Raw genomic sequence first — 22,544 nt, 5'->3', positions numbered from 1 at the left:
AGGCCCTTTCTCTACCACCCAATTTCCTTCCAGGTCCAAGCTGCTTGCCTTCCTGACAGAGTCTGGCCAGTGCAGATCTCAGAACGTGTCAACCTGGTGACATTAGATCCGTCACCTTAGAGTGGAGTGAAGGAAGCACCTGGGGATCAGCTTACTAATTCGAGGGGCCTATGAATTATTCACGCCACCATTAACTTGGAGGCCCCTTCAGCCTCACCTCTCTTTCCCCTGCTCCAGACCCTCAGATTCAGGCTCATCTGATCTCTGCAGCCCTGTGGGGTCCCCTGGTGAGGAGATGCTGACAGAGCTGGGGTCTTGTCTGCTGCTGGCTGTGGCACTGCTGGGCCTAGGCCCCAGGGCCCAGGCCATGAAAGGTAGGAGCGCCTGGAGATGTCAGAGCCAGGAGTGGGGAGCAGGCAGAGCCAGGGTCTCCTGAGGTTTCCATGTGAGAAACCAGAAAGCAGGAGGCCCTTTTAGTGGAGGCTGGCTGAATTGAGGATTTGTTTCTGGGATGGGGAAGATAATATTTCTGTAGTGCCGGTGTCTGCCGGAGGCTTTACCTACATGATTACATTTCATCTTCACAACCAGCTTCGAGGTGGTATCAGTCCCCATTTTACAGGAAACTGAGGGCTAGCTATGTTAAGGAACTCATCCAAGGCCACAGGATCATGAAGGACAAAGGGAATGGACCAGAGAACTATTAAAGTTTCCTCACAGGAACAAGTCTTTGTCCTCCTAAGGGCCGGCTGAATCCCACTGCCAACTGCGCCGGAGTCAGTGTTCCTTGTTGTACCATTCAGTAGGCTGGGGTGATAGAATTTCACACTTCTGTAAGGGATGCATGGAGGGCTCAGCAAACAGCTGTCAGTGCCCCATCTTCCTCAAGCTCAAGGGGGCTCAGTCACCTCATTGCTGGCAGAGATGGGATGGACACTCACGTGTTTCAGCTCATGCCTGAGCAGCAGGAGGAGCTAGTCATTCCCATTTTCCAGCCACCGGGGTTCCAATGGCTTTGGAGTGACCTTAGGGTTCAGCATGCCTGGCTGGGTCCTTGTGGACAAGGTCTGTACTTGTCCTGGTGCCCTGGGCCACCTGAGCTGTAGGAGTTCTGCTCTGATACTCTCATGGCCTTTCCTGCCTATGGGCAAGACTGGGGGAAGGACAAGGACAGGCACTGGACATAATGTCTCTTTATCCTCTTGCCATAAAGGCGTGAACCAGACACTATTGCTGGCACTGGCCTTACCCAGGGACCAGGCAGGGAGCCAACAATGTGACCCCAGTGTACATCTGTGCAGCCAGCTCATAGCCACCCAGCAAAGAAGGCAGCAGCATCTCCATTTTATAGGCATGTGACTGAGGCACACGGAGATCAAGCAATTGTGTCCTTTCTCCCCCAGTCTTCCCCAAATAGCAAAACTTTCTCATTTTTCTTGGTCAAACTCAATATCATCTTCTCTGTAACTCTTGTCCTTCACCTAATACTGTTGTCTCCAGACAGATCAGCTTCCCTCACTCTGGACTCCAAAGTTCCTGTGTAGCCGCAGCACAGTCACACTGCACTCTGTCTCATTTGCCTGACTCTCCCATCCCGCCTCTGCACCCTCCCTGAGCTGCCCAGGAAGCCACCCACATCCCTCATTAGCCTTAGTTTCTTTCTTGCTGGGGCACGCACTTGCTGCATGTGCTCACCTCTGAGGACTTTAGTCAAGTGTATTCTTCAGGACACCTTTGGGTGCAAGTGACAGAAGCTCAACCTGAATGAGTTTAAGCAAAACAAAGCAGCATGGGAATGGAACCAGGGAGGCAGGGGTGTAGCTGAGGTGGGCTCAGGGATGCCAGCAACCAGGACCTGTTGGTCCCAGGGCCAATTTCACTCTTCACATGGTTCTTGCAAATTGCCCACCAGGAGTCTTTCATAGACACCATGCTTGGTCCCACCCAGGGCTCCCACTCCTAGACTAGAGACTATAAAGGAAAGGAATCCCATCCAGATGTTCTGAGCAGAGCTCTGGCCTCCACCTGAGCACAGGCACACCCAATAGGCTGGTCCTGCATTGGCAGGCTCCAAGGATGGCCCTGCTAGGCTCATGTGTCTGCCTGCAGGGCAAGGAAGGGGAGCAGGAGGTAGAGGGCGGGTACTGAGCAAAGCAATAGATGGCAAATAGCTTCCCTCTGCAGCTGTTTTCTCATATGTAAAATGGAGTCAGTGACACCTGCCCTGCCTTTCATGGGGCTGCTGTGAACATTATATGAGGTCATTCACTCACTCATCCATTTGGTAAGAAGGCACTGGTGCTAGGGCTTGGGATATAGCAGGGAACAAAAGGGATCGTAATCCTTGCTCTCATGGAGCTTCCATTTTCATGGAGGGAGACTAGCAATGAACTGAGTTACCCAAGTAAAAGCGTGTTAGATAGTGATGCATAGTGAGGAGAAAAATACAACACTAAATCAAGAGTGGAGGAAGGAGTGGGAGGGGCTCTTGATTGTGAGTAGGGTGGTAAAATGTCATAATAAAATTTGAATTACAAAAAATTTTGAACCTATACAAAGTAGAGAAAAGTTGTATAATAAATCCCTTTATCTCCATCAACCAGCTTCAACAGTTAACATTCTACCTTTCTTGTTTCCCATTTTGATGGTTCTAGAAGAATCTAAAGCTGATTTCATATTTCATACACAAATATGTCAGGATATACCTATAACCTAGAAAGACATAAAACCATATTAACCCCAATATCATTATAATGGAATAATTCCTTTAATTTTATCTAATATTCTGTTCATGCCCAGTTTTCCCTAATTATTGCCTGAAGAAGTCTTTTTTATAGTTCATTTGTTCAAATCAGAATTCAAAAATGTTCATACATTATATTTGTATTTGACTCTTTCAACATAACAATGTGTCCCCCCCATCATTTGTTGTTAAAGTATCCCGAATATTTAATCTTATAGAATATCCTATGTTCTGGACTTGGCTTAACATATCCCTGAAGTGTCATTAAAAATGTTTGTTTAGGGGCTGGGGTTGATGCTCAGTGGTAGAGTGCTTGCCATGCAAGCATAAGGTACTGGGTTCAGTCCTTAACACCCCATTAAAAAAATAAATAGATAAAAATAAAGATATTGTGTCCATCTATAACTAAAAAAAAAAAAAAGACTAAAAAAATGTTTGTCTAGGCCAAGTGCACATGGGGCCTAGCTACTCAGGAGGCTGGGGGGCCAGGGAGCCTGGGCATTGCTTTCAAGATCAGCCTGGGCAATACAGTGAAACCCATGGGAAAAAACCTCCTAACTTAGTTCATTTTTTAAAAAAGTTCCTCTAGGGCTGGGGATGTGGCTCAAGTGGTAGCGCGCTCACCTGGCATGCGTGCGGCCTGGGTTCGATCCTCAGCACCACATACAAACAAAGAAGTTATGTCTGCCGGAAACTAAAAATAAATAAATAAAATATTGAAATTCTCTCTCTCTCTCTTTAAAAAAAAAAAGTTCTTCTAGAGCTGGGGATGCAGCTCACTTGCTTAGCATGTATGAGGCCCTGGATTCAGTCCCCAGCACACCCTCATACACACACACAAATCCCCCTCCATTTCACTCTAACTTATAGATAGATCCAGAGACCTTATTAAATTCAAGTTCCTTTATTTTATTTTTCCAAGAAGACTTTATAGGTGGTGGTATGTATTACATATTGTCCAAGGTTGCACCTTGACAATAAGATTTATTGGTGGGTTCAGGAATTATTAATCTGATTCATCCATTATAAATTTCCATATTAACTTTTTTTTCTTTTTAAAAAATATTTATTTACTTGTAGATGAAAACACAGTATCTTTATTTATTTTTGTGTGGTGCTGAGGCTTGAACCCAGTGCCTCACACATGCAAAGCAAGTTCTTTACCTTTGAGCCCCAGCCCCAGCCACTTAACTTTTTCTTAAGTACTAGGGATTGAACCCACTGAGCTACATCCCTAACCCTTTTACATTCTTAATTTTTTATTTTGAGACAAGATCTCACTACATTACTGAGGCTGCCTTTGAATTTGTGGTCCTCCTGCCTCAGCCTCCCGTGTGTCTGTAATTATAGGCACAGGCCACTATACCTATCAACTTTTGTTATTTTTAAATTATAAACAATTTCAAACATTTAACAAATTAAAAGAGCTTTATAGAGACTACCTATATACCCAACCATTTAGTTCTTACCTATCATCAATTTTTTACTCAGTGATGAGAGTAGATATTGATGATGTTTGTAGATCCAGTATTTCCTTAAGACTTGCAAAACTATGATTTTTCTAATGCTGTTATTCTTTCTGCAGCTGTCTATAAAAATAATTTTCCCTCACTAGCTATTTGGTTGTTTGAAAATCTAGTCCATGTGGGACTGACAAAGTAGAAGTTTAATTTATTTTCCTTTCTACTTATCAATTTTCCAAAAATAAATTAGTATCTTAACAATCTCTAAAAGAAACCAATAAGTTTCTTTTGCATCACATTATGAATTCATGAGTTCTTAAAAATATATTTGATATGTTTCAACCTACTGTAGTAGTTATTCTTTTTTTGATGCTCAAATTGTACCTTCTTTTATAACAGCTCCTCTGTCCTTTCACATAAGAATCCCAGCAGTCTTTGGTACCTTCTTTGCTCTTTAGCACAAAGCTATTCAAGTATGTTTTATATATTTCTTGTACTAGACCTAGTATCAACCATTTCTCTAAGGAGACCTGGTTCAATTGGGCATAAGAATCTTAATCTAAAGTCTAGTGGTATAAAATGGTACTGAAATATCATTGCTTCTAGGCCTGTTTAATGAACAGAGTATTTTTTTAGAAATAAGAATAAATTTTAAATTCAAATTGATATGTTCAATTCATATTAAGGATACAGAGTTTTATTATTTTATTGTAGTATTTGGATCTCTCATCTCTTACACTGAAAATTTTGCTTTGTATTGACATCAGCATACTTATTTTCTTTGTTCCAATATTATAATACTTTTAATAATATTTGATATTATTACTAATAGTAAGACTGCTGAATATGGTTTAAGATTTCTTCGTGGTTCATTTTGACCTCAGGATATATTCTACTAGGCATATGCAGTTAAAGTGTAGTATTTCTAAGTCATTTGTAATAATTTTTTTCCCATGAGATTATGTCTCCAACTTGACACAGTTAGGTTTGCTTCCAGGTGGGATATTTAGGGGTTTCATCAATTTTTTTTTATCTTTTAAAATTATATGAATTATTTTCTGGGATCACAAGTCAAAATGATGAAACAAGGTGAGTGTCACAAGGACTGGCCATCAATATTTCCTGTATTTTGTATCCTTCCCCTGACACAGAATCATTCTTATTAGTTTCCTTTTGTACTCTTCTAAAAATACAAGCATATGTGTATGTACCTATGCCCTTGAATGCTGTTAACAGACTGCATGTTTTCACTGAAGGGTGTTGTTGTTATTAATTTTCTCCTTTTTAAAAAATTTGTTCTAATTAGTTTTACCTGACAGTACATTGCATTTTGACACATTGTATATAAATGGAGTATAACTTCTCATTCTTCTGGTTGTACATGATGTAGAATCTCACGGGTTGTGTAGTCATATATGTACACGGGGTAATAATGTCTGATTCATTCTACTGTCCTTCTTACCCCCATGGCCCCTCCTCTCCCTTCACTCCGCTCTGTCTAGTCCAAAATACCTTTATTCTTCCCTAGCCCCCCTTATTGTGAATTCGCATCTGCATATCAGATAAAACATTCGGCCTTTGGTTCCTTAGGATTGACTTATTTCACTTATTAGCATGATATTCTCCAGCTCCATCAATTTACCTGCAAATACCATAATTTCATTCTTCTTTAAGGTTGAATAATTTTTAAATCACTGATAGCACATACCCAGGACCTGGCACACAGTGCAGTTTTATCCAGGGTTGGAAGGCCAACTGTCTTTCTTTCTCACTTGTTTTGTTCTCCACTTACCACTATTTCACAGTTGGCTCATGTGTATTTTCTGTCTTCCCCACCAGACAGGACTTTCTGTTTTGTCCCTGTTGTAACCCTAATGTCTAGAACAATGCCCTGAAATCTCAGACAACATTTGTCGAATAAATAAAAAAGAATGCTTCACGAGAATTTAAAGAATATATAAATCCATGAACAAACACACGAATACCCGGACTGCCTTGGGACAGGGCCTGCACCAGGACCCAGCCTCCCTTGCTGCACACATCAACCTCCCCAGCACTGATACTGGGCCGTCTTTCTTTCTTGCTCCAGGTGTCAAGTGTGGGGGTGTGCTCTCAGCACCTTCTGGAAACTTCTCCAGCCCCAACTTCCCGAGTCTGTACCCCTACAACACGGAGTGCAGCTGGCTGATTGTGGTGGCCGAGGGGTCCTCTGTGCTGCTCACCTTCCACACCTTTGACCTGGAGTACCATGACACCTGTGGCTTTGACTTCCTGGAAATCTACAACGGAGCCTCTGGAGACAAGGGCAATCTACTGGGGAGGTTCTGTGGCCAGGTGCCCCCACCTCCCTTCACCTCCTCCTGGCACGTCATGGCTGTCGTCTTCCATTCTGACAAGCATGTGGCCAGCCGTGGCTTTTCTGCAGGCTACCAGAAAGGTCAAGGTGGCTTACGGGTGGGAGGCTGGCCCCAGAATGGAGGTGGGAGGAGGGCAGCAGAGTCAGGGGAGGTCTGTACCTTAGCGTGGAAGCTGTGCTGTGACCTTTGACCCTGCTCCTGGGCACCACCTCTAGGCTGGGGCAGCATGACCTCACTGACCTGGTGGCCGTGGGCTCTCACGCTCAGGCAGTAGTCCTGTGCCTCTCTCTGTTGCTCCTGGAGCCCCCAGAGGGTCTCATCACGTGCAGGAATGAGGCCTGGGTGCTCTCTGCCTTGTCCTTCTTGTTCCATGTCCTGACACCAGCTTGCTGGGGACCCTGCTGCTGCTCCTGCTGCTGATGCTTTGCCACATCCTGCTCCTTCCTGGTGCAGGGAGGCCCAGGGCCCGGGGCAGGTGCATATAGGTCTGTATGCAGCGGTGACCCTCCCTCCCAGGACCTTTCCTAGAACTGGCCCCTTATGTGGAGTCTCTAACCCTCACTCCCTCAAGCAGGCATGTCACCTGCAGCGTAGGATGGCGCAGGGAGCCAAGGCCTTGTTCTTCTTGCCTTTCTCCTCGACTCCTTCCTCGTGTCCTCAGGCTTCTGTGCAGACTCAAAGCTCTCCCTTCTCCCAAGGTCAAGACCAAAGGCTCAGTCAGGTCAGCCCAAGCAACAGACAACAGCAGAGGCTCCTGGTTCCCAGGGTCCACTCACAGCAACACTGGGGACTTGGGTGGAATGCCCAGTCCTGCTGAATTTAGAGGCACAGAACCATGGAATGCTAAAACACAAGAATCTTAGACTGTTAACCCGCCAACCTGTTTTCTCTGAAGTTTCAGAAGGTCACCCGACCCCAGCAGCCCCCATCCTGGACTCTGGGAACTGGTGTGTAAATGCCCAGTGCCCTCATAAACGGTGACATTATGTCACTGGGTGACATAAACTGTGCCCTCCTGACTCAGAGCTCCTCATGAGGCTCAGCAGCTACCTGTCCATACTTCCCGTCCCTGTCTCCCTCCCTCACATCTATGTTCCCAGATCTCTCAGATAAACTCCTTGCACTCTGATCTTTGTCCCCCGGGGTCTTGCTGGTGAACCCAAACTCAGGTGAGTTACTTACCTGCTCTGCTCCTTGATCTTCTTACTTAACCTGGAAAACAACAACACATGCCCGCCAGGGTTAGGGTAGAGATTTTAAAAGGTGGAGTAGGTGCTGAGTGCTAGGCCTCTGCCTGTGGTGTACCAAGCTTTCAGTGGACGGTGATGCGGTTCCCATGACATCCCTGTGGGAGCAGCATTTGGGGGCATCTGGTTCCCAGGGAGGGAGGAGGCTGGGAGCTATGGGGAGAGAAATTCAGTTCTAGTGGGCTCCCTTGCAGATGTGTGCGGTGGCGTCTTGACTGGTCTATCAGGGGTCCTCACCAGCCCTGAGTACCCCAACAACTACCCCAACAACGTGGAATGCCGCTGGGTGATCCGGGCTGCAGGGCCTGCCACCATCAAGCTGGAGTTTGTGGACTTCCAGGTGGAGGGCAACGAGGAGTGCACCTATGACTACGTGGCAGTGTTGGGGGGGCCTGGTCCTGCCCATGGGCACCATTTCTGTGGTGGCACCAGGCCCCCCACCCTCGTGTCATTGGGCCACGAGCTGCAGGTGGTCTTCAAGTCCGACTTTAACATTGGAGGCCGGGGCTTCAAGGCCCATTACTTCTCAGGTAGGAGGAGCTTCACCCGGATGCTGTGCCTCCCTGTATGCCTCTAGAGGCCACATTTTTCTGTCCCCTTGGGGCCTTGGGCTTTCTGCATTTTCTGGAATGCTCTAGTACTCACTTCCTGGCCAATAGCAAGGCATAAGCATGTCACTTCCTCTGTGAAGACTCCCGGATTCACTCAGAAAGAATGAATCCCTTCCTCAACTCCTTAGCAAAATTTTTTTCACTGTGATCTACTGCTTTTCATTTGCACGTGTCATTTATATATCAATCTCCTCCTGCCTCACTGTGAGTTCCTCATGGGCCTTTTTTTTTTTTTATGTAGCATATAGTAGGTACTCAATTAATATGTGTACAAAGGAACAATGAATGCTTGGAGAGTTCACAGTCCAGTGGGGGTGATGGCTAAGACAATGATAGCCCACTGTGACGTGTGCTAACAGAAAGAATAGTGGGGGACTTCCTGGCGGAGGAGAGAATTGATCAGTGCCTTGAAGGACTTCACCAGAGGCAGAAGGGTTCCAAGCAGGAGGAACAGGGTGTGTAAAGGCAGGAAAGACAGTATCTGGTGTGCTCACAGTACTGGAAGTTGTTTGGTAAGGCTGTAATAATGTAGGGGGTGCATGGGTGTGTTAGCTTTCTGTCACTGTGACAAAGTAACGTATAAGGAAGAAAGGTTGATTTGGGGTCACAGTTGCAGAGGCTTTTGCCCATGGTCACTTGGCCTGTGGTCTCTGGGACTGTGGCGAGGCAGAACAGCGTGGCAGGAGCGTGTGGTAGAACAAAGCTGATCACTCATGGCAGCCAGGAAGCAAAACAGAGGGGGGGGGGGGGCAATATGCTCTTTAAGGCTCTGTTCCCAGGGGCCCAGCTTCCTCCCATAGGGGTCACTTACAGATTCTACCACTGCCCACGAGCACCACAGGCTGGTGACCTGGCTTTAACAGCCAATAGGAAGTGGAGGACAACGAGGAGTGTACCTATGACTACGTGGAGGACAATTTCTCAGTCCACAGGAACGGGTTGTGAGAAAAGGGCAAGGCCACGTTTGAGCTGCCTTGTCTGAGCTGCCTTGTCTGTCTACCAGGGAGCTCGGACTTAAGTTTGAGGACACATTTGAGGTGTTATTCCTGAATTCCTAACAGGACCAACATTTTTGAAGGGGTTGTATTTGGAACGAAAGTCCCAGCTTTCAGCTAGTTTCAGTTTATTTATTTATTTACATTTATTTTAATTTTTATTTTTTGGTTCCAAGGATTGAACTCAGGGGCACTCAACCACTGAGCTACATCCCCCGCCCATTTTTGTGTTTTATTTAGAGACAGGGTCTCACTGAGTTGCTAAGTGCCTTGCCATTGCTGAGGCTGGCTTTGAACTCTCGATCCTCCTGCCTCAGCCTCCTGAGCCGCTGGGATTATGGGCATGGGCCACTGTACCCAGCTTAGTTTCAATTTAAAGCAAACTTCAGGATCGGTTGTCTGTTTTGCTGGCTGTGGTGTCCATACCTGCCAGGGTGGTCACTATGAGGCCCCCGCAGTGCCCTGACTGAGCTGGCGCAGCAGAGGGGGCCTTCTTTACCCTCCTCCCCAATGCTCCTCCTCCCCCATTCTCCCCCACCCAGGAGAATGCCAGGAGGTGTACATGGCTGTGCGAGGCAACTTCTCCAGCCCTCAATACCCCAGTTCCTACCCCAACAATATCCGGTGCCACTGGACCATCCGCCTGCCTCCTGGCTACCGGGTCAAGGTGTTCTTCCTGGATCTGGACCTGGAGGAGCCCAACAGCCTGACCAGGACCTGTGACTTCGACCATCTCGCAGCCTTTGATGGGGCCAGTGAGGAGGCACCCCAGCTGGGAAACTGGTGTGGCCACCATCTGCCACCACCCATCACCTCAAGCCACAACCAGCTCCTGCTTCTGCTGCACACGGACCGCAGCAGCACCGGCAGGGGCTTCTCTGTGGCCTACATTGGAGGTCAGCTGGGGTCAAGGGCGTGGGTGCACTGGAGTAGGGGGAAGGCGAGGCTCTGCAGCCAGCTCTGTGCAGTCTTCTCCCTCCATCCTGCCAGCTCGTTCTGATCCCATGGATGGCCTCTGCCAGCCCTTGTTTGGTTGGTCCCACTGCCAACTCCTGGGACCTTGAGACCACACAAGGATGGCCCTTGCTCCTTTCTACTATGGCAGGACCCTCCTTCTCCAGCTTGAACTCCACCATCCTAATTCCTTTCTCCTGGCCCCTTCTTTCATGGAGCCCTGGCCTCTCTCTTACTGTGGTTGATCCCCTGGATCCAGGGGTACTACCCAAAATGTGGCAATATTGTTTGTGGAAGCAACTGGCAGAGCCATGGAGATGCCTACAGCCCTGCTCGTATCATTTGGAAATACTGACTGAACAAATGGCACTAGTTTTTCCTCACACAAAGAAAAGTCTGGAGCTAGGCAGCAACCTATTGATCCAGGGACTCAACAGGATTCCAAGTGCTATTTCTGGCAGACTCGGTCTCATGGTTGCAACATGGCTGCCACCAGTATTATGCCAGACATCCTGTCCATGTTCCGGTTTGGAAGAGGGTAGTAGATGTGCCAGCCACATGTCTCAGGAAAGCAAAAAGCTTTTCCAGAAGCTCTCACAAGATTTTCTCTTGTCTTTCATTGGTTTGAACTCAGTCAGATGGCCATACTCTACTGCAGGGGAAGCCGGTATTTGTGTTGGTTAGTTTTGTCAGTGAAGAGAGGCCACTTCTTCTCCCCTCCTCCCACCACCCTTCTCTGGCTCATGGCCCTAGAAATGCCTGCACTCTGGACCTATCGTGTCCTCTGCCTAGTCGGGCGAATCTCCTTGCTGTGCAGATATGGAAATGGAGGTGTTGGAGGGAAGGGACTTCACTTTCACTGTGGTCACACAGGCAGTCCATGGCACAGCCAGGACTAGAACCCACTCTCCTGCCTTTGTGTGTGCCTGAGCAGGACATGGGGAGGGGATCCCAGGGCTGGACAGACCAGAACCACATCCAGAGCTGCCATTTGCTGACCACCCGAGTGGGCTCCTCTGTAAAAGGGGTTGATGAATGCTCTAGAAGACTGGCTCTGAGGGCATCTTTCCTTCAAGGGTCTCGACCTATTCAGCATTCAGAAGATCTTTCCTCTTTCTTTTCTTTTCTTTTTTTTTTTTTTTTTAGTTGTCAATGGACCTTTATTTTATTTATATGTGGTGCTGAGAATCGAACCCAGTGCCTCACCCATGCCAGGCAAGTGCTCTACCACTGAGCACAACCCCAACTTCTTTCCTTTCTCTTTACCCTGTACAACAGGGGATTTGGGGGCCCTGGCAATGGAGAAGGAAACAGAGCTGCAGCAAGCCGGTGGTTGGGAAGTGACCTTGGGCAGACCCACCCCTCTGGGCCTCAGTAGGCTCCATCCCCGCGGGCAGGACAGCTGTGGCTCTGCAGACTGATCCCCTCTCCTGATTCTGCACTGGGGGGAGGGCATGCTCCAGAAAGCCAGGTGCCATTGGGGCTCTGCCCCAGGGAGCTGGCATCTGCCTTCCTCTTTGGATCTCAGTTTTCCACTTACAAAATGAAAACATTCACTGAAAGATCTTTAGAGTCCCTCTTGCCTGTGATAGTCTTGTTCTCAGTCCTGAGCCCTCTCCCAGCTCTGTGTGATTTAGGACCAGCCACTTCTTTCAGTGCCTCCAGATACTGAAGGTTGGGGCAGCTCTAATCCTGGCTCCTGTTCCAGGGACTTCAGTGCAGGGACTCCCCTCCCCGCCCTCCCAGATCCCTTTGGGAGCCCAGGGTCAGACAGGGGTACTTGTGCAGGGCCAGGTTCCAGATGGGGCCAGACTGCGGGCGGCCTCCCCACTGGGAGGGCAGCCGCAGCATCAATCAGGGGTGACACACAGTTCAGCGCCACCAAGATCATTGTGGGAGACAGCCAGCCCATAAATCCCTGACTGCCCAGACACCAGAGGCTGAAATGTGTCTGAGGCATTTCCCACAGAGGCCTGAGAGGCCAGTCTCTTTTCCTCCCACCGGCCACCATCTTCCTTTCCCCTACATTTGCCCCTGGCCCCCGTATACACACACACACACAAATACACACACACAAATACACACAACACACACTCATACACACACACACACACACACACGTATGATGCTCAGAGTCATACACAGAGTGCTGACTAGGAGGTGTTCGGGGAGCTGTCAAGCAGCAAGAGCCCCCTGAGAGACATCGGACTTGGGAATTCTATAGACTCAATGGTTAAAATCCCAACTGGGCCGCTGCAAACAACTTCACCTCTCAGAATTTCAGTTTCCAAAACTAAAATAGGTTTAGTGGTGTCTACCTCATGGGGTCCACCTACAGTGGGGGTCCCCTTACCACCCTCTTCAAAACTGAAATTCTTAGGCTGTGGATGCAGCTCAGAGGCAGAGCACTCACCTACCGCCTACCATCCGAAAGGCCTTGGCTCAATCCCAGTATCAGATGCACCCAAAACCCCTGCAACTCTCCTTCCTCCTCCCCACACTGCCCTTCCTGTCTTCCATCCTGGCTTGATTTTCTGCTCTATGCTATGTGTATTCTACCTATTTATTGCCTTCTGCATCAACTAGAATGTAAGCTCCATGAGGACAGGGATTTAATGCTCCCCCCATCCATTTCTGTAAATCTGGTGTGCAGCTATTTATTGAATGAGTGTTTAAGTGAATTGGTGGGCACATGGCAAAGTGATTGGCATGAGGTGCTTTTATTACACTTAAGAATTTCATTCACTCCTCACTCCACCATTCATTCAGCATTTGCTGACTGTCCAGTCTGCACTGGACTCTGGGGACACCAGGCAAGCATAAATCCCTGACATGGTGCCTGTCCTCGAGTGCTCCCAGTCCGATGGCGTTAATAGAGTGGTGCATATGAACACCCCACGCTGCGCCTGTAGGACTCCACAGGAGCCTTTCTCTTCCAAGGCCTCTCTCCCCATCCACTACCCTTTGAGAGGGGTTGAGAAGGGAGGGGTCAGCCTCCTGCCCCTAAGGCCTTCAGCTCTTCCCTCTCATTTCCAGTGGTGCCCATGAACGTGAGCTGCTCACGCACGGACTTCCAGATCCTGATCTCGGCTCAAGTGCTGGCCCCACTGGAGCGGACCAAGGTCTACCTAGGTAGCCGAAACTGTGCTGCCCAGGAGGTCGGCAACAACTTCCGGATCCAGGCCCGCTTTGACACCTGTGGCACTGAATCTCAGGTAGGGGTGAGATGGGGAGGGAGGAGAGGAGGAACATGGGTCTGGGGGAGGGGCTTTGGCCCTGCAGAAAGGCACCTGCCTGCCCCAGCTTCTCCTCTGGCTCTAGGGGGTACACAAGGCTGGATGTAGAGCTCACCCCTTCTTGGCTTCATTTATCCCAACATCTTTGCTTAGTGTAGACATAGCAAAGAACTCAGGTGGGGGGATTGAATAGGGGATCCTGCTGGACAGCCCAGTGACAACCTATAGCCTCCCCTGGTGCTGCTCTCAAAAGCCCAGCATGGTGGCACATGCCTATAATCCTAGTGGCTTAGGAAGCTGAGGCAGGAGGATTGTGAGTTCAAAGCCAGCCTCAGCAGTTTCACAAGGCCCTAAGCAACTCAGTGAGACCCTGTCTCTAAATAAAATACAATATAGGGCTGGGGATGTGGCTCAGTGGTTAAGCACCCCTGGGTTCAATCCCCAGTCCCCACCTCCCGCCCCCTACATGATAAAAGCCTGTTGATGAACACCACTTAAGATCTTTGCTGTTCCTCCCTTTCTCCCTCAGAACCCCCCCAGGCACCCACATCTCTACTTCTTTAGAACACAAGGCTGTCAGGCTCACTCCTGCCCATCCTCCCCAACCTGGGATCCAAATCCATCCCTGGGCTCCACAAACAAAAGCATCTTTCAAATAACAGGATCCACTTCCCTCCAAAGGCTGTGAGGCTCACAAATGAAACTTTTCTACTATCCTTGGATTTTGAAGGTCATGAACCCAGGCATAGGGCCCTCAGAGAGTCACTGACCAGTACCCTAAGCACCCTCCAGGAAGAGGTCAGGAAAGACAGTGGTGAGAGAAGGAACTGTGCCCTCTGTTGCAGAGACTCCCCAGTTTTGGAATCTGGGCTGACTTGGCAGAAATCACGGGCTTTCAGCAGATGCTGTTTGTCCTGCAGCAGGAGCCACTTGTAGGCCTCTGGTCCCTCCAGTCTGCTCCTCTGCCTCCTGGTCCTGAGAGGAGAAGTGCAGGGGGGCTGGTCTTTGCTGCAAAGACATTCTGCACTCATCCTTGCTCCATGCCCTGAGTCCCCTGGGGATTTTCTTGGAACAGAATCACATTCCAGAGTCATGGAAAGATGGAGACAAAGAATCCCAGAAACTCCCAGAACCAAGGACTAATAGAAACAGAACCACCTCAGAACTCAGGGCCGCAGACCCATAGAATCGTGGAGTCAGTAGCTTGGAAATGTAAAACTTGAAAACCTTGGATCATAGATGCTTAGTGTAACCCTTACCAGCCCCAGACCCCTGAGGCCGGTCTCTACGTAGAATTGCTTTCAAAGAGGCTCAAATGGCCAAAAGCAACAATAAAAAATGAAAGCCCAATCTTTCTGTGCTCATTTGAAAACCATAGAGACTTGACTTCCCAACCTAGAAAACCTCTTGTCCTTCTAAAGGCTCTTACTCATGAAAGACCCCCACCCCCTGCTGAACCCCCTCCTCATCTTATATGGTTTTTCTCTCCTTTCTTCATTATGTAGATTGGCTTCAGCCTTCTTACTGGGTCCCATTTTACTCTTGGCTCCTGTCTTACTTCGTCTCATGTCCCCAAATCTCAAGACAAAAGTCCCTTTCAGGGTATAGAGGCAGACAGACTGAGGAACAAATGTAAGAGGCTCCCTTGGGGACATGGGAATAGGGTCCTTTGGAAGCCCAAAGAGATCCCAGAAGTCACCTAGTCTGTAAAACTCCAGATTGTCACACCCTTCAACCCTTCCCAAGGGGTCGCCCAGTCTTGGGAGATGGGAGCTTCCTTCTGCCTGTGCTGCTACCTATTTTAGGTGGCTTCTGTTTTTAGGAGCCCTGCCTCTGCAGCAGCCCCCTTAGAAGGGACAGTTTGGGTGGCCCAAAGAGTCTGCTACATATGTGACATGGTGAGGAGTGGCCTTGGGTCACTGCAGCCCCACCCTCCAGACCCCCAGACTGTTCACCAAAGTTCTGCCCCACAGGCCCTGGTGCCCCACCAACTCAGGGTACCTTGACCCCTGCCTCCGTCATTCTTGGGGTGGGGAGGCAGCAGGCTCCCCAACATCTCATTCCACAGTGCTTCCTCCCTATCCTAGGGTGCTGTCTCTGGGTGTCCAGTGACTTGAGAGCAGGGACTCATACTGCACACACAACTGGGAGAGAAGCCTCCAGAAGGAAGGCCCCACAACCCCAGGGACAAAGCTGCTAATTTAGAGGCAGGAGACTTGCTCCTGAGCCTCACTGTGGGCAAAACATTGCTCTCTTGGCCTTGGTGGTCACCCACATTTGTCACAGATGGGGACTGTCTTGATGCTTTTTGGTTTGAGTAGCACAGTTGAACAGTTCTGTGTGAGAATACAGTCTCTGTCACTTATATGCTAGGTGATCCCAGATAAGAGTTAACCTCTGGGCCTCAGTTTCCTCATGTGTAAAATAGGGATATTAATGAGAATTATGAGATAATGCACTTAAGCTACAGAGCCTGAAACATGGTAAATGAGCCCCCAACTGTTGGCCGTGGTTATTGCTACCGCCTTTCATTAACTTACCTCATCAAATCTGATCCTCTCCTTCCAGACAGCCCATGCCCATAGGGCCCCTTTTCTGGATGGGGAACCAAGGCTCTGAGTGAAAGGGAATGGGTGGCTGAGTGAGGACCAAACCAGGTCTACATATGCCTAAGGGAACAGGTCAGCCTGTGCTCCATCAGGTGAGAGCAAGTGCCCTGTGACCCCACAGAGGAGAAACAACACCTCGGTGATCGTCAGTGTGCTATACATCGACTTCTCAGCCCCTGGGCTGGAGGACATCCATGAGTACGAGGTCCGCTGTGAGCCGCGGCGCAAGGAGGCTTCTGTGCACCTGCTGTCCGGCTCTGACTGGCTTGGACCTTATGCTGCCACTGCTGAGCACCTTCAGGAGGCACCCCCCAGGGAGGAGGTAGAGGCGCTGGAGGGCCCAGTGACCATGGTGGCCCAGGACACCAGTGACATCGTGTTCCTGGGCTTTTGCATCCTGGCTGGAGTCCTCATGATCACTGCTATCGTGGTCCTGATGCTGCTGTGAGCAGGCAGGACAGGGGCTTGTATCTGGCATCCCTAGAAGGCAGTCGACTTGTTGGTGACCAAGAGCAAGTCAGGTCCTTCTCTGAGCCTCCATTTCCTAGGGACCACCCCCCTGCCTTGCTATCTCACAGTGCTGGCGTGAGGCTCAGAACATGAATGGAGAAGGGCTTTGTAAACTGCAGCCTGCCGAGTGTGGGCCCAATTGTGGTTATGATTAAGGTTAAAAATATTCTGCTCCAGAAAAGGACTCTCCTGTGTGTGTCACTTGTCGGCTTGGACAGCTGTCGTCACTGGTGGTAGTGTGGGTACCATGGACACATTCTGTGACTTGTATAAGTGCTTCACTAACTCGGGGCACCATTCATTGCTCACCCCAAGCCTTCACTAGGAGGAAGTCCAGTGTCTCTCCAAGGCTTCCAGCCTCCTAAATTGACCCGGGTACCTCAAGACCTCATCTAAGCCAGCTCTGCCTCCAAACTCCAGGGACAGGGAAGGGGAGCCAAAATCCCATCTAGTACTGGTATTTCAGCCCTGCCATATGATGTGGGGTTAAAGACGGGCCCTGCACATCCTGCTGGATGCTGGTCAACCCAGGTGGTGGTGGCCTGCTGGGTCAGTTCCAGTGGAAACCACAGCAGACCCAGCACTGTGCTCAGGAGGAGCGCAGGATAGAGGTTGAGGACAGGTGTTTCTTGTGATCTTTCACCAAAAAGCTCACTGAAGTCCGGTGTGTGTCTGTCCTCGCCCCTAATCCTGAGCTCAGATCACTAGTCCATCCTCGTCCTCAGATGAGTTCTCTTGTCGACCCCTGTAACTTCTTTGGGCTTCTTCACTCAGAGCCTCTACCATTCATATCTAACTTAGAAAGAAGATGTAAACTTCTTTCTCAACTTATATCACAGGGATCAGAATCCCAACCCTTCCTAGTGGGATGACCTCTGGGATTATTATGCAAATCAACCCACCTTTTTCCAGGGATTTACCAGATACCAAGAAGTAGAGCAATCTTATTAATGAGAAATAAACAAAACTATTTTTATAATACACTACTTTCCCCTGTTCACTTTCGTATTTGCATACTGATTGCTCAAGCAGTCCTTCCACAATAACAGAAATCTCCAAACTGATGATGCTGACCATCGTCTCAGGTTTAAAAAAAATGGTAGCCCAATCACAGTACATTTAACAAGCCAACAAGCAGCCACTGGTTTCCATACTTGTGTCTGTAGTTGTGACAGCTCCAGACACACAGCAGCGTGCAAATCAAATGACATTCCTGCCTTCGAGGTGTTTAGAGTGACTGGATGCAATGGCGCATGCCTGTAATCCCAGTGGTACAAGAGGCTGAGGCAGGAGGATTTCGAGTTCAAAGCCAGCCTCAGCAACTTAGCCAGGTCCTAAGCAACTCAGTGAGACCCTGTCTCAAAATAAAACACACAAAAGGGCTGGGAATGTGGCTCAGTGATTAAGGGTCCCTGGGTTCAATCCCCTATACCAAAAAAAAAAAAAAAAGATATTTAGAGTGGTCGGATGCAGGAGCCCAAGGCAGGAGATCGCAAGTTCAAGGCTAGACTGGGCAACTTGGCTAGATACTATCTCAAAATAAAAAATAGAAATGGCTGAGGATGTAGCTTAGTGGTAGAGCACCCCTGGATTCAAAGGCCAGTACAGAAAAAGAAGGGTTTATGGCAATGCCCTCAGACTCAAGGGCAGTGTCTGGTGGGGAAGGTCTGGAAGGGCAGAGAATGAGAAGATGGTTCTGGCAGAGCAGAATTGAGGAGTGAGGGGGCAGAATCTTGAAGAAAAGATGAGAGAGAAAAGAGAGAAAGAACCCATAAAGCAAGAAATGAAGCAAGGGAGAAAGAGCTGCCTGGACATTGGGACCTGAACTAGGTGGACGTCCACGCTCTCCCACTTACTTGTGTGAAACTGGCAAGTCGCTTTGATTCTGGGAGCCTTGATTTCTCCATCTGCAAAGTAGTGCTGCAGATCCTCTCTTGCTGTGAGGCTGTAGCAACATGGTGAGTTGGGGGGGTTCTGTCTTGGTAGGTGTGTTGCAGGAGAGTCCTGAATCTCCCCAGGGTGTTGTATGGAGGCCCCTTCCCCCTCCTCTCACACCTCTCTTCACCAGGCTGCTTGGTGAACACCTCACAGACTCCCTGGGCCTCAGTTTCCCTGTCTGGGGGAATTGGAAACACACTGGAGATTTCCAAGGATGTTCTGCCTTCTGGGATTGTGGACTGAACCTTGGGGCGCAGGCTGGTGAGGTGTGGGCTGTAGGACGCACACCAGGCCTTGTCCTTGGGAGTAGTATCAGGTGGGGAAATGATGGCCCAGACTGGGCCAAGCGGAAATCTCAGAGCTGCCTGTGTGCACCTGTGGGAAAGCTGGGGCTCCATCTCCACCCCCCAAGGCCACCCTTATGGGCAACTGCACAGAGGCTGGGAGCTCTGTAGCCAGACCACCTAGGGTCAAACCAGGGCTACCTCTGGCTAGCTGTGTGACCTTAGGCAAGTCACCCCACCTCTCAGAGCCCTGCCTTCTTACCTGCAAAGTAAGGAAGATAACAATGCCCACTTCGTCAGCTCTTTGAGAATTAAATGAGATAATGTGACCATACTCCATAGAAAGGGATTCAGTAAGTCATTCCTGGGGATCTGTAAGTCATACAAAATCCCTGACCTGGAAACCCAAGTTCTAGGCTCAAATTTGCCACTGATTTGATGTTTGACATTGGGGAAGCCTATTCCCTTCTCTGGCCTCACTTTCCTTATTTGCAAAATGTGACAAACATAATTACCATCTCCAGAACCACTGATGTCATAGCTGCTGATGCCCAAGCACCCACCATGTGGCAGGTGTTTAAAAGGTGTCATCTCACTTAAGCCACCTTGCAAGTTAGGCACACTTGCCCCCATTTTACAGTGAGAAAACTGAGGCTCTGGGTGGGAAAGTGCTGTGTCCAGGGTCACATGACTCTGAAGTGTTGAAGTGAGACTGAGACAAGATGGTTCTTCCCTGAGCTCTGCAGTGAGCTGGGCCTTCTGGGACCCAGGGCGATGCCCTCAGGCTCAAGGGCAGTGTCTGGTGGGGAAGGCCTGGAAGGGCAGAGAATGAGAAGATGATTCTATCTTCGCAGATGTGCCTGCTGTTCCAAGCCCTCCAGGCGGCCAGCATGTTGATTATCTGCGTGAGCCGCAGGAAATGACAGTCTTTATGGCAGCACAGTGTCTATTAGAACTGAAAGGGCTGAAATGATACCCATTAGCCAACGTGCCTGGCCCTGCAAGAGTGTCGGGGCACGTGGGCATGGTGCAGCTTGCCTGCTCACCTGCTAGTGCTCCCTTTACAGACAGAGGAGAGCTGTGGAGAGAGCTTGGGGGGACCCCAGCTTCCAAAGGGTGCACCTACCCCTGGACAGAAGCTCTGGGTCCTGTTACCAGACTATTTCTGTAAGGCTGATGTCCCTGACCAGGGGGTCCCTGGCAAATGGGTGCACTAGTATTAGGAAATCACCTGCTGGGCCACAGTTCAGGCAGATCTGGGTTTCTTTCCAGTTCTTTCCCTGACTCTGTGTGGCTTTGGGCAGATTGCTTAACTTCTCTGACCCTTATTTTCCTCATGGGTGGAATGGAGGTAGATGATTGTGAGGATGAATTAGGAGAACATGGAGAGCAGCATCTCACACGGGGATTTCACCTGCACGGATTCAGGAAGTTGTTGGCTAGTAGGTCTCACCTGGGCCAGGGCCAGGAGTCCTCAAATCTCGAAGGTGGAAGGGGCCTTTCAATAAGGTGGTATCCACCCATCCCCCGCATCATCCCTTCATCCTCCTTCTTCCCTGCTGTCCTTCAATAGAACAAGGCCCTTCCTCCCACAGCCTGCGTGTTGCACCAGAGCACCCCCAACCTGGCCTCCTCCCGGCCTTCCCTGCTCCAGTGGCCCCGTCACTGTGTATCCTGTGCCCTGCTTTTCTTCAGAGCATTCATCTGAAATGATTCCAGGTGTTTGTTTGCTTTTGCTTTTTGTGCCTGTGTCTCCTCATCACAACGCGAACCCCAGGAAGCCATCCATTCTGACTTGTTCACCCCTGACAGACACATGTGACATTCAAGGAGCATTTGCAGTTGAATGAGTGGGTGAATGAGTGGATTCAAAATTCACTCAATTCTTTGTGTGTGCGATTATTATGTTCTGGTGCAATCCAAGTCAAGGACATTTCTCAAGTGTCCTCCCTGTGTCCTCTTTCTGCATGAAGAAGCAGACTGGCCCAGACGCTGGCCTTGCCCTGCGGAGCTCACTGCCTCAGGGAGAGAGATTTGCCTGAAAACTACTGTGAGGTGCAGGATGCTTGAAGCCGCGGGTACCAGTCAGGGTGGCAAGAACCAAGAGACTGTCCCCTGAAATCAGGGATCTGGAGAAGCTCAATAAAAGGATGTTTCTCAAAGGTGTGTCAGCACGTGGAGAGGCCCCAGGAGAGCACGCAGCCCTGGGCTGTGACACTGGGGGTCACACAGAGGAGGCGGGTGTTTCCTGGGGCACAGCCAAGAGGACGGGGAACCTGTCTTCCTGTCCTCCACCCTCTGATGCGGTGGGCACAGTGAATGTGGGTCAGCCTCCTTGGGACACAGCAGGTACAGAAGAGTGACAAGTAGATCTCAAGCATCCCGGGGGGGGGGGGGGTGACAGTGGATCTCCTGGGTGAGCGGAGATGTGTGTGGAGATAAACGAGTGCTCTCCTCTCGACACTGAAGGGACCAAGACGGGGTTGAAATGAGTGACAATTGTGTAAGAGCTGGAGGAGGACAGAGGGAGTCTAAGGCTGAGAGGACACTCATCAGGCAGAGGAGTTGGAGTGGCATCCCAGCCACTGGGAACAGCATGTGCAATGCGTAGAGGATGGAAGAGCCCATGGTGCCTGGGCTGGGGTGGGGGCTCAGCATATTGGAGGGGAAGTGGGAGAGGCCAGCAGAGGAGTTATTAAATAAGGCACCAAGGTGGGACCAACAGCTTCTCTCGGAATGATGGTGGAAGTCCCTGTGTCCTGGCTTCAGAATGGAGGAAACCACTGGGCCAAGAGGGGCACAGCCCGCCATGTACAAAGGCTCTTGATCTGATGGCATCACGCACCGCTTGTCCCACAGAGCTGAGCCCTAGGTTCCAGGCTGTCTCTGGCACCTCCTGACTGAGTCATCTTGGTCTGTCCATCCAATTTCAAGCAGCTCTTCCCAGCACCCCGCAGGAGCCAGGACCCTAGGGCATTGGGGTCCAGGCAGGAAGGTGGCAGGAAGGCATCAGCAGATCAGGTTGAAACTGCTCCTGTCTTGGTTCTGCCACTGGTGATGTGTGGAGGCTCAGGCAGGTTTCATAACCTCCTGAAGCCTCAATTTCCTCATCTGTGAATTGGGAACAGAGAGAGGAGAATTTACGGAAATTTACTCTATGCTGGGCATCTTTCTAGATTCTTTTGCATTTATTTTCTCATTTAATTTTCCAAATAGTAACTCTTATTATAAGTTTTAAGAAATGGTAGAGTGGGGATTCAAATCTGGCCGATGGACAGGTCAGCAGGGCCTGGACCTCAGCTGTTTCAGTAGAGCATGTCAGGGAGCTGACGAGGAAAGCAGATGCCAGCTGTTGCCCACACTCATAGCTGGATAAAAATATGTGCCAGGTGCTAACATCCGGCACTTTGTGCTTGTGGTGTTCTAAGAATCTAAGCACACTCTAAAAATTAGTTCATTGAATCTTCATAATAAGGTTGTGAGGTGAATACTGTTATAAGTTCCATTTCACAGATGAGGAAACTGAGGCACTGAGAAACTGAGTAACTTGCTTGAGGTCACAGATAATAGCTTCCGCTAGGCAAGGGCCAGTGCTGA

General features: G+C 49.4%; 1 protein-coding gene across 1 annotated transcript; it reads left to right on the top strand.

Annotated features, from left to right (window-relative positions):
* The first annotated feature begins 268 nt into the window (after positions 1–268).
* Positions 269–16,906, top strand: Cdcp2 (CUB domain containing protein 2). The gene is made up of 6 exons (XM_027945035.2): positions 269–374; positions 6,296–6,643; positions 8,005–8,340; positions 9,959–10,312; positions 13,407–13,585; positions 16,337–16,906. The coding sequence occupies exons 1-6, from the start codon at positions 296–298 to the stop codon at positions 16,661–16,663; spliced, it is 1,623 nt and encodes a 540-aa protein (XP_027800836.2). The 5' UTR covers positions 269–295; the 3' UTR covers positions 16,664–16,906.
* Positions 16,907–22,544: the final 5,638 nt, after the last annotated feature.

The sequence above is a fragment of the Marmota flaviventris genome, chromosome 10, assembly GCF_047511675.1.
Source record: "Marmota flaviventris isolate mMarFla1 chromosome 10, mMarFla1.hap1, whole genome shotgun sequence".
Taxonomy (NCBI): Eukaryota; Metazoa; Chordata; class Mammalia; order Rodentia; family Sciuridae; genus Marmota; species Marmota flaviventris.
The sequence above is the reverse complement of the archived record's forward strand: the minus strand, read 5'-3'. Positions and strand labels throughout refer to the sequence as shown.

Bases quoted from the DNA above. Each gene is read 5' to 3' on its own strand.
- Cdcp2 (XM_027945035.2), top strand. From the start codon at position 296: ATGCTGACAGAGCTGGGGTCTTGTCTGCTGCTGGCTGTGGCACTGCTG. The intron at 6,644-8,004 runs GTCAAGGTGGCT...GCTCCCTTGCAG, and splicing joins TTCTGCAGGCTACCAGAAAG to ATGTGTGCGGTGGCGTCTTG. The intron at 13,586-16,336 runs GTAGGGGTGAGA...GTGACCCCACAG, and splicing joins CCTGTGGCACTGAATCTCAG to AGGAGAAACAACACCTCGGT.